Source organism: Rhineura floridana, chromosome 6 (genome assembly GCF_030035675.1).
Source record: "Rhineura floridana isolate rRhiFlo1 chromosome 6, rRhiFlo1.hap2, whole genome shotgun sequence".
Taxonomy (NCBI): Eukaryota; Metazoa; Chordata; class Lepidosauria; order Squamata; family Rhineuridae; genus Rhineura; species Rhineura floridana.
The window spans coordinates 70,468,290-70,488,090 of record NC_084485.1 but is presented as its reverse complement, the minus strand read 5'-3'; the positions used below and the strand labels follow the sequence as shown (position 1 = coordinate 70,488,090).

General features: G+C 39.6%; 1 protein-coding gene across 6 annotated transcripts in view; it reads right to left on the bottom strand.

Moving 5' to 3' along the window:
* The window catches only part of LOC133387467 (serine/arginine repetitive matrix protein 5-like), a 71,217-nt gene that overhangs the window by 5,125 nt on the left and 46,291 nt on the right, over positions 1-19,801 (bottom strand). For 2 of the 6 annotated variants that reach the window (XM_061632268.1, XM_061632267.1), the window contains 10 exons: positions 16,731-16,853; positions 14,389-14,427; positions 12,547-12,687; positions 7,709-7,843; positions 6,500-7,002; positions 5,853-5,998; positions 3,348-3,403; positions 2,760-2,840; positions 1,073-1,171; positions 157-297 (listed from right to left, as the gene is read on the bottom strand). In XM_061632268.1, coding sequence (XP_061488252.1) covers positions 157-297; positions 1,073-1,171; positions 2,760-2,840; positions 3,348-3,403; positions 5,853-5,998; positions 6,500-7,002; positions 7,709-7,843; positions 12,547-12,687; positions 14,389-14,427; positions 16,731-16,853 — 1,464 coding nt within the window. The remainder of the gene's footprint in view (positions 1-156; positions 298-1,072; positions 1,172-2,759; positions 2,841-3,347; positions 3,404-5,852; positions 5,999-6,499; positions 7,003-7,708; positions 7,844-12,546; positions 12,688-14,388; positions 14,428-16,730; positions 16,854-19,801) is intronic. The other 4 variants (XM_061632271.1, XM_061632270.1, XM_061632269.1 and 1 more) reach the window with 4 other exon arrangements.

Genomic DNA, 19,801 nt, shown 5'->3' with positions numbered 1-19,801 from the left:
ACCAGGTTGGTAAAGGCTGCAGAGAAGTGCCCCTATTCTTGGCTTTCAACAAGCCTTCTGTGTAAGACACAAAACAAAAACAGTATCATCGTCACAATAATTGAGCTTGAGATCTCTGATCTATACAGATATGCAGTAGGAGAGGCTCATGCTTACCTCTTCAATCTCTTCCTTTCTTGCTAGTATGGCTGCAGAACGGTCCTCAGAAGTCCTTGATGAGGATAAAGATCCATCTTTCTCTCCAGCATAAGGATGAGGAGGCGACCCAGTGTTCTCACTGCTGGCTGCCATCTCGGTCTACAGAGATTTTCCCAATGGGAATAAGGTGTTAACATGGCCTAAAGCAAAACTAGGGGTGTGCACAAGCAAGATTATTGTCTCACGAAAGAATCAAATGAAGTATCTTTCTGGTGAGGTCCTAGATACTCCTAAAGTGGAATTGGGGGTGTGTGTTTTCAGATGCCACAAGTAAGATCTGGGCGTCACACATTGATGCGTCATTAAGGCAGGTACTTCCATGGACCATGGAAATGATTCCATAATATTTTGCATACATTCTTAGCCTCTATAGTAAGGGTGGGGAAATTCAAGCCTGGGGGCTGAATGAAGCCCTATAGGTCTGTCTATCTGGCCCTCAGAACTCTCCCCAGACTATGGTCCCTCATTGTCTTGCTTTGCACAAAGTATTTTTGCCAGTGGAATTTGTCCTCCAACTCATTTTGGAATATGAACTCTGGTAATTCCTCTTGCTTATCTGGATGGAGGACAGAGACGGGTGTGTGGAAACTTTTAGAAAGGTAAAATGTACATTTGTTGTTCCGCCCACTTTTACCTCTGGCCCTGCCCACCCGCAGCATGTGACCCTCAGGTTATCCAGAAGGGAATGAAAAGGATTCCCCATCCCTGCTCTACAGTAAACAATTTATATAGCCAGCAGAATGGTCTCAGAAATAATTGTATCTGTTACAAACACCAACAGGTTGAAACAGGCTAAGAGAGGAGTAAGGGAAAGAATCTTTTGCTAGTCCAGACTACAGACTAGCCAACTGCATGACTGAACCCTTCTTCCTACCAGCTCAGACTTTGCTGTTCTCACAGGTCGTAACTTTTGAGCAGTCTCCGATAGGATTGGTGCTCCATCAGCTTGGCCCCCTTTGGCTTTCTTCTTGGTCTGTAGATATTTAGAAGCCAAAAAGAAAAGGACCTAATTTGATCTGCTCGCTATCAAAGCAAGGTTTAAGGTATGCCAAGAACATGAACACTGTTACCTAAGTAGGGAACTCTATAGTGTATATCTGTTGCCACAACTGGATTCTTTGCCAATAGCCCAAGCAATATGCAAAGGACTGCATCAACCTTGGCAGGCTATCAGAAACCACTGCTATATACACCACCCTGAACTTCTTGGTGAAAGTGTGGAATAAAATATATAAAAAACAAAACTTGGCTACTATGAAGACCCAACTTTTCAGCACAGCTAGTACAAATAAAAACAAAATGGGATAAGCAAATGGTTTCTGATGGAAAATCAGCATGGTGCAGTGGTTAGAGTGCTAGACTCTGGCTGGGGAGATAAGTTAAAATCTCCAATTGACCAGTGAAACTCACTAGGGCCAGTAACTCTCCAGGTTCCTAACCTATATCACAGGCTGCAAGGTAAAAGTGGTATAATCCATATCCATGTACACCAACCTAAGCTCCCTAGAGAAAGAGTGGATACAGATGTGAATATCAGGTGAGAAAACTCCAAATCAGTCAGAGACACATAGAATCATAGAATTGCAGAGTTGGAAGGGGCCTATAAGGCCATTGAGTCTAACCTCCTGCTCAATTCAGGAATCCAAATTAAAGCATACCCAACAGGTGCCTGTCCAGCTGCCTCTTGAATGCCTCCAGTGTTGGAGAGCCCACCACCTCTCTAGGTAATTGGTTCCATTGTCGTACCACTTTAACAGTTACACCAATGTATTTATTCCTACAGTTTACTTTGTGGACTAAAACTCCCACCGTGAACTGCAAAAATCTTGCCAGTAGAGTACACACACACTGAAACTTTCCAGCCTCATAACTAGCTCCAAAACTCAATGACAAAACAGAGGTGTATCTCTCTTCCTGTTGCTGAACCAGTGTGGTGAATCCTAAAGTGCATCATATTAGAAAAGATATGGCCCACTTAGCTGATTAGAAAACCCCACTTATCAAAAGGCAATCAGCACCACTCTAGAATCTCAAGCAAAAAAACCCAACTAAATACCCACAGGTACTTTTGCATAATACCCACAAGGGTGTGGGTGTTGACATATGCACATTTGTTCAAGCAAAGGTGTGATGTATGCACATTTCTTCAAGCAAACAAAATGACTGCTCAAAAGATACATGCCAAGTTAAAAACTTCCACCAAGAAAACGACTCTGTACTGGAAAAACTCTGCTACTGAGAATTAACTCTGTTATTAGGACCATGGAGGTCTGCTTGCTGGCATGAGTGCCCACATATGCAACCCTAGTGGTATTCTCTTCATTCATCTCTAGTTAATTCATTGGCCCCAGTACACAGAATCTACGTTCTATTAAGCACCTGTACCCAACTCACTGGCTTGACTTTGGATATGTACCCAAGAATCCTGCTGCATCAGACAAAAGACCTATCAAATCCAGCATCCTGTTTCCTGCAGCAGCCAACCAGATGCCTATGGGACATAAGACTACACTTGAGTGGAGTCTCATCATACTGAGACATCCATACACTTCCTCAGCTACCTTGGTAGATTTTGTTGCTTTCCCTGCAGTTGCTGTCTTCTTTTTCTTTTCCATTTTCTCAGGGTGTCTTAATTTTTTCTTCTTTATCATTTGTGAAATGGTTTTCATTTTATAGGCCGGGAGGAAGGAAGAAAAAAAAAAGAGGGGAGGAACAGTGTCAGGGTCCAAAAGGATGTTCTGAAACAACCCACCACCAAAGATTTGTAGGATGTGGCCTGCCCTTTAGAAAATGGGGAGTGGGGGCAATATCATCCCCAAAGCAGCTATTGCCTAGATTAGGAATGGGGAATCTGTGGCCTTCCCCATGTTGCTGGATTCAAACAACATCTGGATGGCCATATTATCCCTATCCCTGGCCAAAGTTATCTTGGTGATTTTGTGGTGACAAAACATTTATCGGGAAATGCTATGGTGACACATGAAGTGTGCATGTTCAGGAGCTTGTTTCATTTAGAAAGGCAAGGAGAATAGGAATCCCATTTCATCTCCCCCTCTCTGAAACACAACCAGTGATACTGACGGGGATACATTAACAGCTTAAGCCTATGCCAAGTTAAGCAGGTAAGATATACAGTAATCTTCTCTTACCTCTGTAGGGCTCTCTGGAGAGTAAGGATGTGGTGCTTTACACAATTTGCCTCTTTCTGCAAAACAGAGAAGTTAGACAGCTTTTTGCTGTGTGGATGGGGAGACACAGCTTTCTTCTCTGGGAATGCAAATGGTGATTTATAGACTCAGTTCTGTTTTTGGTCAAGTGAGCTGAGAGGTGTAACTGGAAGAGGATCCAAGTGTCAGATTATACATAAAATGGATTTGAGAGGTTTATGGGTATTACATCATACAAATGGTGAAAATATAAGATCAATAATAAAGTGTGTAAGAATATTGAAAACAAAATATAAAAAAGAGTATGTAATGTAAGAACAGTGTATCTGTGAAAGAATAAAATATATGGGGTGGTATTCAATGCTAGTCCTACTCAGAGCAGACCTATTGAAGTTAATAGACATGATGAACGTAGGTCTCTAATTTCAATAAAGCTACTCTGAGTAGGATTTAGCTGAATACAACCCATAGAATGACTAATGCATAAAATGGCTAGAGAATAAAGTTCTATTAAAATTTCTTCAAAATACCTTCTGTTTATCAATCTGCTATATTCCCCCTACTATTGATAAAACTTAACTTGATGTCTAAAAATAATTAAGCTAAAGAATGAAAAAAATGTATTTATAGCTATTAAGTTTGCACTGAAAAAGTTAGGAAACTTGTAAAAATTGGGAAATTGTTAAAAAAATAGTCCATAAAAATGATAAAAGTTCAACAGAAAATATAATCCCAAAAGGAAGTAACAAGAATAAACTCAATTATTCAGATAAAAACAACAATTGTAAAATGTAATATAAAAAGAAGTGAACAGTAAGAAATCATCTTAATAGAAATAAAAGTACAATAAGGAAAAACTAGAGGAAATGGATCTAATCTTAGCTGTGAAAATAACATGTGAAGATAAACCTATAAAAGATTCAGCACAGAAACATTTTGTTAAAGCATCTATGAACCTAACCAAGCCTAGAAGCTGTATGCAAACTTTAGAGAGAAAACAGAAACCTGAAAGAAAGAAAGAAAGAAAGAAAGAAAGAAAGAAAGAAAGAAAGAAAGAAAGAAAGAAAGAAAGAAAGAAAGAAAGAAAGAAAGAAAGAAAGAAAGAAAGAAAGAAATTCTTCTCCCTATGATCCAGGAAAACAGATGCCCACAGCATAAAAACCAAAGAGGGCACCAGGAAAGAAATCTATAAGCAACCCCCATGGCTCCCATATATAGTAACACTGCAACTTTTTCTGTATTCCAGTTGGTCATTTCTTGTCCATCTCAATTAAAAAAAAACACCTTTGTACTGATCAATGGCTAAGCCAGGATACTAAGAACATAAGAAGAGCCTGCTGGATCAGGCCAATGGCCCATCTAGCCCAGTATCCTGTTCTCACAGTGGCCAATCAGTTGCCCAGGGGAAGCCTGCAAGTAGGACCTGAGTGTAAGAGCACTCTCTCCCCGTTACTGTTACTGTGTAACTGCAGTGTAACTTCAGTGTAACCTCACTGCCCAGAGACAATTTTTTACTTTGTTGTTTCATCTTAATTGAGAAAACTGACTAGTCTCAGGTGTCTTATCATAAAACACTCTGGGCCTAGGGCCATAAATATTACACTGGCACCGCTGGGAGATGTCCTAGATCTGACCTAGTTTCTTCTCTGACATTGCCAGATGTTTATAGATGAGCATCACCATAAATTTGTCTCTCACACATTCCAGTACCAAGAATGAAATCTCTGCTCTTCTGTCTAAGCTGAAAGAGAATTATAACTGCTTATGAAGCAAACTGTGGATCAGCATTTCCTTCATTCTATCTGTTTCCACAGTACGCTTGGGTCCAAACCAGACAGTTATTTTACATAATTCTCCAGGTAATGCAAAGAGTAAATTATGTGACAAGGTCAGATCAACTTGATATGGTGGGCAACTTCTCTTTTTGTGACAGTCTTCCACTAATGGCTTTTTACTCATTATTGAAGTCTCCACCCAAGAGAATACCCAGTCAATTCTGGATCTGCACTTGAAATATTGCTTTTTTTCATATCTGCTTCTCGTGGAGTTCAGTGTGTCAGGCAAAGAGTCTTGTGTGTATACACTCTGGTCAGAGTCTGGAGAGACATCCAAGAGGCAAAGCAGCTTAGAAAGGAACCTTGCACCTCAGACAGAGAATCCTGTAGACCAGTGATTCTCAAACGGTGTGCCCTAAGAGGTGGCTAGGTGTGCCTCAATTATGAATATATTTTAAAAATGAGAAGAAACCCATTTGTATAGGGTAAGTAATAGTTTTCTATAGTTTAAGTTATTTATTCATAGTTTAAAATATATTAATATGTTTTTAATTTTGTACACGAAGTGCGCCAGAAAATTTTTATATGTTTTACAGTGTGCAGCGAACCAAAAAAGTTTGAGAACCACTGCTGTAGACACTAATATCCCAGTCCCTTCAGTTGGAACTTAAAGGCTCCCATTATGAACTGCTGAAGCCCAAGAAAAACAAACCTTCAAGGGAACAGTGGCAATTTCTTTTGCTAGCGAAATAAAAGGAAGGAGAATCTCTCTCACAGAAATTCTTTTGGTATGGATTGCTGCAATATTCACAATGACAGTAACTGTAGTCAGCTGTCTGGATGTTGAGCTCTCTCCTCCTGTGGAAAGAAGCACATGGCTCACTTGACAAGCTATGTCCATCTGCATTTTGAATCCCACATCAAAAGCCTGACTGTTCCAAATTGTTGTTGCTTCCCTGCATCCCCAAATTCTACAACTGGTAAATTAGTAAATTAGTCTAAGGCTAATTTGCACAAAACTACTCAATCAGGGAAGTCAAACAGCTAAAACAACTTAATTTCAGTTGAGATTTGTGGTGCAAATGTAGTCATAGGTCCAACCTGAAGTCTATTCAACTTGGAATCCTTACAATCTACCCATTTTGCACCAGAACTCCCTACTTTCCACACACCATTTCTTCCTACCTACAAGCACCACCAAGAAGGTTCCAAATTATCCTAGTTATCTTAGACTCCTTTCTTCTCCGTGCCTGCCATCAATAGCATATCTGATCTGATTTAAAACTACCCAATTCCTAAAATAGAACAGTCAGCTACCCAGGTGAACCCCTTGAGTCCCCAAAATGGTAGTCATCTTGCCTCTGAGGGGAACAGTCTTGCCTCCAATGGGATTGCTTTTGTCTGTGAGGGAATCTTGAACTCTGAATGTGCAACTCCTTTGAGGCCCGATTTGTACTAGAGTGCTTTGAATTACTGCTGTGTCGGCTCTTCAGTGAATAAGAATGAGGGGACTTGTCTCTGCTGTGATGGGGCTGCTTCCGTTTATGAGGGGATCTTGAATTCTGAATACACAACTCTCTTGAGGTCCGATTTGTGCTAGAATGCTTTGAATTACTGCTGTGTCGGCTCTTTGGTGAACAAGAATGAGAGGACCTGTCTCTGCTCCAAGATGACCATTCTGGTCTGTGAGGAGATCTTGAACTTCGAGGATGCAACTCCATTGAGGTCCGTTTTGTGTTAGAATGTTTTGACTCACTGCTGCGTTGGCTCTTCGGTGAACAAGAATGGTATTCCAGCAGTATTCCAGTATCACATTTTTGATGACAAGAAATGAAAGAATGAAGTGGGGACTGGGACTGTACCTGGCAAAAGAGTTGGGTGATCAAATAAGATACAAGCAATCCACAAAATTTATTTTATTTATTTGACAAGATTTAATACTTCAAAACCCTCTAAGCAGTCTACATAAGATAATGTAAAAGAAGCCTCCCCTTTTCCTTAATCTCTAGATGTCTCAATGAAAATGCAGTCAGAACCCAAAAGCTAATAGGACACAGCTAAACTTTTTCTGATCTAGGCTAGCACTTTGACTCATGGAATCACTGCACCTGTGTTACAGTCTCCTTTTTCTCTATTCCCCTCTAGCGCTCTTCCTATGACACTTTTCCTTGCCTCAGGTTTCGGTCTCCCACACTTTCCCTGCAGAATCTAATCATTAGTGTTCATATTTTGGATCATAAATAGGATTATCCCAGGATCTGTACAAGCACTTATTAAAATCATTATGTCATGCACTTAAGATGAACTGAATATCTAGAAGAAAGCCATCTTTTTTTTTTTTTAACCATTTGGAATTTGTTACTGGAAGGTTAGAGAAAGAGCCCCTTTCTTCTAATAATAACACTCCACTTCACTTCCTGTAGAGAGCAGCTTTTCCCCTTCTTATTCCTCTCTTGGTAGCTGTTTTCCTTCCCCCTTTTCTGCCTTCTTCATACTATCCTTTCCCTCCTTTACTCACCAAATTTCTTCCACTAATAAAAGTAATTTTCACAGTTTTTTTCAACTTACCAAGCTACTGTCATATTCGGAGACTTTGTCACGCTTGCCAACTTCACTCACAATGCAGGGTGGCTCCTGACAATCTTCGGGTGCCCATCCCCATGAATTTCCAGCTTGAAAAGAAGCATTTTCCCAGGGATAAGGCTAGAGAGATGAAATGTCCCAGATTAGGGAATGAGGGCAGCAATGAAACAAACACATAAGGACAAGCAACATTTTCCTCTGAAATAAACAACATCCCACTTGTAAGGTCCTAGCTATGGGAAAGGACCCTGCCCCTTATTGTTACTACCATTTCTATCTCACAGACAGCAGTGGTCTAGGGTTGCCAGGTCTCTGGTTTTCACCTGCAGACTCCAGATTTTTGGGGTCCTCTCTGGGTCTCCGAGCAAGTCATCCCAATCTCTGAACTCTCAGATTTCATTTTTTTTAAAAAGTTCATTTAAAGTTCCTAGATGGTCTGGTCCAAGAGTTATACACCAAAATGTCAGCCGCTGCCCCACCCCCCAGCTTCTGTTATATGAGCTCATAGCTGGCTGCTCTAACCCTGCAGATTAGGCTGAGATGGTGGGTAGCCCATGGTCACCCAGTAATTTTTGTACCCGATTTCCAATTTTTTTAAAATAATTAAAACGATTTACATGAAGGCAAAGTTTATGAAATAGATCCACACAATACATTTAAAGCACATCCAACTATCATTTAAAGTGCATGACTTCCCCCAAAGAATCCTGGGAAGTGTAGTTTCCCTCTCACAGTTATAGTTCCCATTACCCTTAACAAACTACAGTTCCCATGTTTCTGTGGTGGGATTCATGTGCTTCAAATGTGTGTTGAATGTGCTTTAAATGAATGGTGTGAATCTGCCCTAGGTATGCTGTGCATTCATTAGTGAATTGAAAAGAACAATTTTAAAAGTTTTTTTTAAAAGGGAAGGGCTGTATCTCAGTAGTAGGGCATATGCTTTGCATGCAAAGGTCCAAAATTCAATTTCTGGAAAAGACTATTGCCTGGAATCCTGCAGAGCCAATGCTAATCCATGTCATCAGTACTGAGCTAGATGTTACCAAATGGCCTGAGTCGGTATAAGACAGATTCCTTTGTTTCCCAAAGTGGAAACAGTCCCAAGCGCTGCAGTGTATTTTATTTACAACATTTATATACCACTTTATTGTAAAAAACCTCAAAGAGGTTTATAGAAGGAATTAAAATGATAAAATTATTGGCAAAAACAATTAAAGACAGGTGTTTAAAACATTCAAAATAATAAAACAAACAATCAGTTAAAAACAGATTAAAAACATAATAGCTTCTACATGCCTGGGTAGGCTTGCCAAAGCAAAAATGTTTTTAGTAGGTGCCAAAAAGAGTACAATGAAGGCACCTGCATAATGTAAATAGGCAGGGAGTTCCAAAGTGTAGGTGCTGCCCACACTAAAGAATTGATTTCTTACAACAGCAGAACAAGTACTATGTGGTACCTGTAACATGGAAAGCACACCTTGAACTTGGCCTAGCAGCAAATCGGAAACCAGTGTAGATTTCAGAGCAGAGGTATTATGTGTTGACAGGGTCTCACTCAAGTCAGCAATCATGCTGTAGCATTCTGCACTAACTGCAGTCCTCCGGGTCAGACTGCTGCATGGGGATTTCTGTGACCTTGGCTGACTGGCTGCCAAGATTTTTTCAGTTTTAGTTTTTGGTTAGGAATCCTGACTGGCTGTGGGATGCTGAGTTTTCTGCCTTTCTCATAGGAATCTTGTTGCGATTGGTATGATATTGCATTTAGGAAATAATCACGGTCTTTTTCTTTTTCTATTTGTGTTTCATTTACCTCTGACCTCACTCCCTTACATCTATAGAAGCAATAACAGTGGTTCTATGCACTCAGCTCAACCCCCTTAAACCCACTGATGATGCACCTTGTTGGCTGCATGACTGGTTGTTTCTTGTCCAACAGTGGTAAAAGAGAAGTCACATACTGGGAAGTGGGGCTGCAATTGCTAATATTCCCAAGCTACTGCCTGCAAAGGTAACCAAGCCACGTGTTTTCTCTCTGTCAATTATTACTCACTGAAATTGGATTGGCTGTCAAAGTGAGTTTATAGCAGCCCGCAGGGTAAGCAGGAAAGGGTAGAGAATCTTCTTACTCATTTCTCAGACCTCTTTCTGAAGTGAAGGGTCAAGTCTGTAAAGAAGTTTGGAACAGCCATGTTAAAGGGCAGGGCAGGGCATTCCAGACAGGGGGTTGCCAACCCTGCTTGGATATCAATATCTTTGCAGAGGATCCCTAGTCAAGCTTATCAACAGCACAATCCTAACCATATCTACTCAGAAGTAAGTCCTATTGAGTTCTATGGGACTAAGTCCCTTAGTGTGTTTAGGATTGCAGCCTTCAGGGGGATCTATCTTTACTCCTGATGCTCCCATCTAACATCTCCATAGCACTAGGCTCCCTTCTTCTTACAATGGTCTTCTAGTGACTGGCTTGGCCTGAGGGCACTTGAGGGCCGGAAGCAAGTAGGCTAGATTAAATGTTCCCTACCCAGGCTCCCTAAGCAGATGAGAAGGAATGACTCCATCACTTTAGCTGGACCTGGGAACACCATCTTTTAGGTAAGATTTCTACCTTAATTTCCAATCAGAGAAATGTTTTTGTTTGAATGGTATGCTCCAAGCAACTGTGGTTGATGCTTAATGACATCACTCAGGTCCACCCCTGAAATCTCAGGGTTTGGGATGCTTCTGACCTGGCAACCCTACAGTGTTCTGTGGCCACACCAAGGAGATTCTGAATTGCTGCCATGATTGAGGGAGGGATGGTCTAGGGAAACAAGAGACATCTGCACCATGCCCAGAGGGGATAAAAAGAACTACAGATGTGGTTGAGGAAAAGGTCACAGGGAAGATATGAAGGAAATGACTGAGAAGGGTTTTTAAATGGCAACAGGCCCAAGAGGACCTACTAATCGTACCTTGGCAGCCCAAATAAGATTGTTGTGCAAAAGAGGAGGAATAGGACACTTGCAAATCCTTCCCACTCTGGTCTGAAGGGCATAAGGTGTCACGCTGCACAGGCCTGTGTTGGGTCAGCTGAACATTACAACAAGCCCTGCAGCTCATTTCTGTAAGAAGGGCATATGATATACAATAGCCACTTTCACTAAAAGGGGAAACGATTCTATAATGAACAATTTTCTACCAAACTGTTGAAACGGGCTGTTTTCTACTTATGCCTCACCCCCCAATTCAAAACACAGATACATGCTTGTTATGCTATGTGTATTCCTTTTATCCATGGATGTACTCTGATATAGAGCCTGGGGAACTGCTGCTTTGGTTTGGTCATTAAACAAAATCACAAAGGCAGTGAAACTATGCGGAAAAAATAAGTTGCTACCTAAACAAAAATTACAGTCTCAACTTCAGCATTTTTCAAAACTGCTGTAATGCAGACTGTTGGAAGGTGAAGACAACAAATTCATTAATCCCCAGTGAGGGGCTTAAAAGGTGGCAGTAGGTGTGTGGGGGTGAGTGAGGGGCGAGTGAGGGGTATGTGTGAAATCAAGTTTAAAACTGTTTTTTGCAAAATGCCATAATCCAGTTTCCAGACTACTCCACACTATGAAAATGTGGGTAATGGGTATCCAGCTTTACCCTTCCTTCTCAACTCTCCTTTCTGAAGTACAGGGCTTTGAAGGAATTATTGGGTGTGTGAAATGCTTGAGATAAGTACCTTTCTCCTTTCTGCATGACTGCTGTAGATTAGGAACATTGGAAGCTACCTTGTACCAAGTCAAACCGCTGGGTTATCTAGGAAGGAAGCTGCCTTCTTCTGAATCAGTCTATCAATCCATCTATTCAGTACTGTTTACACAAATTGGCAGCAGCTCTCCAGGTTTTCAGGCAGAAGTCTCTCTCAGCCCTACCTGGAGATGCCAGAAATTGAACCTGGGATCTTCTGCATGCAGGCAGATGTTCTGTCACTGAGCTACATGTCTATCTAGCTTAGTATTGTCTACCATGACTGGCAGCTCTCCAGCATTTCAGGCTGGAGACATTCCCAACTCTATGTGGGAACTGAACCTGGGACCTTTTGTGTGCAGAGCTGATGCTCTGTTACAGAACTACAGCTCTTCCTCAAGTTAAATACTGCTTTGTTCTCCATTTGTAAAACTGACTCTTATCAATAAAACAGATTTTAAAATAAAAATATGTCCTATAAGCCCTTCTTTTTTAAAACGAGTTTTTTATCCTGTCTTTTAGCAGCTTCTGATTTAAAAATTACATAACTGACTCTCCAAGAATGGTCAAAGTCATACAACTTTGCTGCCTCAAACACTCTAGAAAGCTACAGGTTTCAGTTTGCATCTATTACCTAGTCTCACTCATATGCAGTCAATAGGGAAGAGAAATCTCAGATAGAACGCTACAGTTTCTGTACTGTTTCTCTCCCTACCTCCTCAAAGTATCAATGTTGTTATGTTGACAATGTACTAGACTGCAAATCAAAATACAGCAATCAAATGAAAACAGACAAATGTAAGCGCACTGCAGTTGAATGGTAAAAAATAGGTATGCATTGAAAAGAAGCCAAAGCTCTGGATTCACAAGCAGCTTCACCCACACATAAAAGTGACATAGATCCATTTGAGTTGCACAATGTCACAAGAGATCATAGCTACCAAAGTACTGGTACTAGGAGGCCAGGCCTTGTAGAGGCTAAATTAAAATCGCCTTTGAATTGCATGGATTTTCTGCCACAACTGGAACTGGACAAAAATTTACAAAGTAGGCCCAGTGATGCTCTCAAGGATCAGAGGAACAAAAACCTCCCTCAGTCTTACCAGATCATTTTTTTCCTCTCTCACCAGCACAGGCACAACACAAACATCGCTGAGGGTACTTGGGAGGCTAGAGGAGCTACTAGCTTGCACAACAGTGGCCTTCTGATGGTCTGCATCTTCATGACTGCTTGCGATTTGGGTCTGCATCAATTTCAAGCAAAAGCAGGGTTAGAATATTCTGAGAAGAGCAAATGATCTGTCAATGGCACACAAATTGCCACCCTGGGCTCCTGCTGGGAAGAAAGGCGGGATAGAAATCAAATAATAAATAAATAAATAAATAAAAATAAATGGGATGCCTGATCAGCACTATTTCCACATTTCTGGAATTTCCCCCATCCCTCTTCTCAGTGTTTTTCCTCTCATATGATATCAATTACTTGTAACATGGAAACCCACTGCAGATCATTTTTAGGTTCAAAATACAGAACTGGCAACTTGTGCAAGGACCAGACACCTTTCACACAAATGCCTGCAGCTTTCGCCAATACTGATTTTAAAAAAAGATTGACAAACAAGGGCAATTTTAACATTGGTTTTATACCACTAATGTCAACTTCTCTGGATGTCTGCCACACTAGCATTTTGGCAAATTCAGTCATTTGGCTCAATCATTTCATAATCACAGCAGGAACAGGCTAGGGCAGAAATAGAAATGACAAATGAAATAACAAAAGAATGATGTTGTTTAGAAGTCTGATGCCTAAAGCAGAGTCTGAGCACACTGAATTGCCAGGGGTGGTGGTGGCGGCATTTGGGACATCATATAACTGGAATGAGAGAAGCTGAAGCCTAAAAATTACCAATATGTTCATCTGTGCTGGAGGACTGCATCCACCTGCCATATAGATTTCTTGATGTTTTAAGAATTATTACTACTACTTATATAAATATGCATAATTCAAATACACAATAAAACAGGACAAGTGCATGCTCTGGTTAGTAGTCATAGACATGCCTATCCTTCCAGAATGACTTAACAGTGCCTGTACATATTTAAAAGTAATCTCCACTGAGTTCAGCTGGACTTTCTTCTAAGTCTACATAGAATTTTTATTCTACTGGTCCTCACCACACTACACAACTACTCACAACGCAAGAAAAAAAAATCTTTTTAAGCTCTTTTTATCACTTGATAAATACCTCTAGATGATGTATATTCTATGATTTAACAAAACCCAAGTAAAAACCAAGTCAAGGTATGCTTTGGAACCATAACCAGTATTTGATACATCAGCATAAATGCACATGCAACCATGAAGCTCAACGTGTGATCTTGTGATGGTTAAAAAATTGAAGCATGTCTCGCTACCTTGCAAGATTGTGTGTGATGACTGCTGGATGCTTGAGGACTAGTCAGTGTGTTTGGGGAGAGGACCCAACCATGTGGGAAGGTGGCTACTTGATGAGCAATTAGCTGGCTCATTAATTTGAGAAAAGAAATAATCAACAAACATATGGAGATCATCTGAAGTACTGGAAGTTATGACATTGCCTATGCAGGAGACCATTAGCTATTGTTAGATGAGACATGAGCAGTAACATAAAGTTCTGCCACTATAACTCGGTGGGACAGTAAAGATGTAGCTTTGTGGATCACAAACAGCCATGGACTGGAAAATATAAATGGTCCATCAGACAGCATGTGGGACAAAAATATATGGCCAACTATATCCCTAGAAATCACCCCTCCTTGACTGTCGCTCCGATTCCTATGTGATTTGATTATGAAACCAGATAGCTTGCCTCTGTGTGACTATAAAAGAGGAGTTTTATGACAAAAGGATTAGTATGACAAAAGGATTAGCCTGGTCAATATTTTATACCAGGTAATCCTCTCACCTCAGGGAGTGGGTTTCCTCCTGCCAGATACAGGATTCTCTATAATAGAAATTAAAGACATACCTAAGTAAGCAGAACAATACTTGTTTACTCCATGTTTCCTGGTAAGCTATAAACCAGTACATAACCTCAAAACTTTAAGATGAAATTTTAACTCTTCTAGAATGTTGTAGAAGACTCCTCCTGATTTCCCTTTACCTCATCCTATTCCTGCTACCTCACCTGACCCCTCTCATCTAGACATACCTATGTGATCAAAATCATACAAAAGGGATAGATTTTAGCCTATTTTAGCCTTCAGCATTTTCCTCCCTTCATACCTACATCATGCCACATCACACACAGGGAATATCTTTAAGCAGTGCACCAAAACGGAGATGTTCTGAGGCAAGTAATCCTATTGCCTAGTTCCCCCACCCCACCTGCTATTGCACTCTTAACTCAAAGTAACTGCGGATAGGGCTTGTGAGTCTTAAAACTGGAAACTCTGGCATAGAATTCCTAGTAATACACAAACAGAAAGACCCACAAATATGAAAATATACTACATAGGGACCTCCATTATAGATTAGACTTCATCCATTGAATTCCTCGCCAAAACATCTAGGTTTTGGGTTTAACTAGGGATGGGGAAGAATATTCACTAAATCGGATTTATTACCAGATTTTGACATAATCCGACAATCCGCATTGTTTTCGGGCTGGTGTTGATTTCTTGTGGCGTGTCGCGGCTATCATCAGCACATTTTGTTTTTAAAAAAACCTGCTTCGAATGTTACGTTATTGTCTTCGTAATCAGCTTTCCTCTAAGCTGATACAATCTTAACTAAGTGGAACAAGTACCTACAGCATAAGCATTTTCATTAGCAATTTTTTTTTTTTTTGCTGGGAAAAACCCATGAATTGACAATTGTGCAAACAACTGGGAACAAAAAATGGAGGATCAGTACTAAAAGCTGGACTGTTGGAATTCAAATGGATAGGAACCAGCTACTAAACCCCATCCCTAGTTTTAACACATGCATACACAACATTGCTGGAACAGCAAAATGGTCATCTGAACCTGCAGGTGACTGAATCTCTCTTTATTTTCTGGAGTTTTCATGGCAAATGATCATGTTCCACCCCTTTCCCTCCAATTTCTAGTATATGTTTTCTTTATTCTCATTTTAAAGGGTGAATGTAATCGGGTATTAGTTAGAAACACAAGGGAATGTATGTTTGTATATTGCAACAATTGATGATATATGTTGCACCCAAATTGATTAATGTAAATGAACTCCCCATTCTCCACCTTTTGCTCTAATCAATAAATCTGTTGTTTTTCTGGCATTTAATTCATGGTGTGGAATTTCTGGGTCTTAAATTTCTTAGGTACATTCTCAGGGCAACACACCTAATTGAACCACATAAAGATTCACCTTTCTCAAAAGCATGTTTTAAGGGTCAAGTGTGAAGTACACATGTGCACGAGTTCCAAGAGACACACATAAGCATACTTTTGTCCCTCATCTTCAACTGAAGCCTAGACATTTTTCTGGTCCAGAGAAAGGGTTTGTTTTTGTGCATCCTATTGGAGCCAACTCTGTATGCAGTGCTAGACAGATACCATGAAACATGACAACTAATAAGCTCCCATGTGCTCCTGCTTCCAGATGAAGACATGACTGCCCCAGCAAAAGTGGGATCAGCCATGAGCTGGATGTTTCTATAGGACCAACATCCTGGGTAAATGTCTCATATATTCAAAGATGTAATCTGACTTCATAGTGAGAGAGATCTATATGAATAGGAACTGGGTAGCCAATAAATCAAGTAAAAACATTATTTCAGAGATATTTATATGTCTAACGAGACTGCTGTGATTGCTCATTACAACAAAGATCGTAGTGACAACAGGAATTTACAGGTTTGCTTTTAAACAAAGATTTATGACAACTTTGGGTACCATGGGTATCTTTTTACTGAAAAGTCTGGTTATGTCCACATCAACCACAATGAAAAGGCACCAACATGAAAATGTAAACAAGCATAACTGTGTTGATGTGTAACTATTGCTGTAAGGCATTGACAACATACACAGTATTTCATGAAATGCTCTTTTTGACACCTACAAAGAGAAAAATGGGCTACAATGGTACCCACAAAGATGTTTTACATCAGCAGATAAAAGATTTTGTGTGTTTGTGTGTGCACATGTGAGGAGAGAGAATATAAAAGCAAAATTTAGCTAGGTGGTGTCATTCTAGGGATATTTGGGAAAAGGCTAACTTCATCTCTCACTTTAGAATCCTTAAATAAGCAGTTTACTCCAGGGCAAGAAGGGGAGAATCATTTAATACCAGTTCAATGTTTTCCTTTCCCTCAGAATGATGATCATCTGTGGTCTCAGATAGGAATGGTATTTCTGCAGCCAGAGGTGCGTTAGCATGGCTAAAATGGTCCTTGGGAGGGCTGGCTTCCAGCTACAGGAAAGATAGAAAGATGAGGGATAATAGGTTTGCAGGGTTCAGATACTAAATGTGATCAATCATAAGACCAAAGATAATGCTTAAATATTTCATGCAAGAACAGTTTGCTTACTTCGTAAACACGCTCCCATTGCCATTGACAGAAAAGTGCGTAAGAAGCAAGAAAAACAATCACAGCCATTGCAGTGGCCTTGCAAAGTGCAAACATTCCTTTACCAGTCTTCACAAAAAATTAGTTCACAAAACCCACAACAAAGCTAAACAAAACTTAAGTCCCTTTTGCTTTAAAATTTGGATTCCCCCATTTGTTTTTCTATGTGATTGGAGCAATTCTGTCATTTGAACAAATCCAATAAAAGTTAATCCTCTGCTAAAGAATAATAAAGACCTCATACTTGGCCCTTTTGTATGCTATCACCAGAGGAAAATTCAGAAATGGAGTACACACAGAGAGGCTGGATTAAGATATAATGTAAAATCATGGTTCATGCTTACAGATAAGGTTCTATTTTTTTTCCAATGAGCTGATAGTCCACCCAGAAAAAGATTCAAATGTGAGATTATAAATATAATGGATTTGAGAGATTTATGGAGAGAGCTTCAGCATACATATGCTTAAGTGCAGCAATAAAATGTGTAAGAATACTGAAAACATAATATATAAATATGAAAAGTAATAAAATGCTTAATGCACAAAATGGTTTAAATATAAGGTTATATCAATTTTCTGTTAAAATTTCTACACAATAACCCCTATCTATTAGTCCAGTATATTCCTTTTTTTTTTACAATAATTTTTATTCAAATTTTCATAAAACATACAAAACAAAATCATAAAACATTCAAAGACAAAAAACAAAACAAAACAAAAATGATTCAAATCTCATAAACATTACTTTATTCTTTCCACAAAAAGTCAAAGAGAGGTTTCAATTCTTTAAGAAATATATCTATCAATTTTTCTCCAAATAAACATGTCGATTAATCCATCTCGTTAATAATTATAATAATCTTATTGTCATAACCATAGTCCAAATAAACATTTCGATTAATCCATCTCATCAGAATCTGTTAGGTCCAATAATTTCAATAGCCATTATTCCATTATCCCTATTAGTTCCATCTTCCATCTTCAATAGTCCTGTTAAGTCCAGTAATTTCAGTGTCCAATCTTCCATTATCAGTATTCCATAATAATCTTGCTGTTGTAGCCATAGTCATATAATAAGAGTCTGATGGGAATTTCCTCTATCCCAAATATTTTCTTGCCATCCATTCTGAATAAGTTGCTGAAATACTGTTGTAAAGTCATATCTGTGTTCTTCTTTTTTACAAAATGCACTGGCTCATCTCTTGAGAGTTTTTCCATTGTCACATGGCTGCAGTTAATTCCATAGATTTTCTCTATATCAAGCTCCATCACATCATTCCAGTCCAGAAGATTATCCAAGCCATTGATAACTTTATCTCTAATATCTTCATTAATTTCTTCAGAGATAACGTTAAATTCCAAACAGTAGATTTTATTTCTAAAATCCATAAACTCCAGATCTTTTTCCAATTCCACATTTGTTCCAATCTCCAGGGCTTGTATCTTCCCTTTATTTTTTCTTTTCTCATCTCTGATCTCATTCTCCTCTCTCACAGGATCCCCTATTTCTTTAAGCTCCTGCGTCATTTTGCTCAGTTCCATTTTCAGCTCCTTACTGCCCTGTCGCAGGGTTTGTTTCGTTATCTCAATCTCATCCATTATTTTCTGAAACATAATTACTTCCAGATTCTCAGCCACTTTCTTGATTGCCATTTTTTTTTAAACCACGAAAACAGAGCAAAACAAAAATAAAGAAGAACCACTTCTTATTTCAGCAACAATTGGGTTAATATTCCAGGCTTGATGACATCACAGTATAAACAGAGCAGCCTGCTTATCTCTCTATGTTCAAGAATGCAAAACAAATTTAGTTCCCAGCATCAAAATAGTTAGTGGCATCGTGAAGAAGCAGATTCGTCAAAATAAAATAGACCAAAAAGAGAATAGTCCCAGACAATATAATGTTCCTCGGAATAAAAATCAGGAATAGAAATCCCTCTTCTGTTTATATCTTTAGAATGCACTTCCAGGACAGCTTTTTGCGACAGAAACAGAGATAAGCTGTTAATTTCGTGAATAACAGAGAAGAGTTATAGCTCACCCAGAAGTTGTCCAAAGCCGATCAATCTGACAAATCTCCTTTTGCTGCAACAATTTAAGCCAAGTAAAAAAAATAATAGAAAGAAGGGTGCTTGCCTGTTAGTCCGTTCTCTCTTTAAAGAAAAGATAAACGTATCGCATTAAACAGATAGAGCTTGTTCGGAAGTCCGTCCGGCATTGTTGGCTGGACCTTATCTCATAAATTAATGAAATCCAGTCCTCCCAAAAAAAACAGGCTTTTGAGGTTGATCTCTACGTTTCTCCCTGCCCGGGAGAAATTTCATCAGTCAAAAAAAAAAATGTTCTGACTGATTTATATCTGAATAAGCTTCTTTTGAGGCGGGAGCCCGTCCCAAAAGCAGGCACAAGCGAAGTCACCCTTCCCGGAAGTCTAGTCCAGTATATTCCCATAGTATTGATTAAATTTAACTCAATAAGAATTGAGGGAGGAAAACATCCCACAAATTAATTCATACAGACCAAGCTGGCTGACATGTTGAGGAAATCATCTTGTAGTTCTCTTACAAAAGCTGGGAAATTTTAACAATAGTCCATAAAAACACTGATACCAATTCTTGGATCAGAAGAAAGCACAGTGTAAAAAAAATTGCTCTGTAACTGAAGGGCAGCACACTCTGGCTTCTGCCAGGGGACCAAGGGCCACTGGGAGGCTGCTCCCCGTGCCTCCCATGACAAGGGAAAGATGAAACTAGCTCCATCAAATGGCCAGAGAGGAATTAGCTGCAGGGAG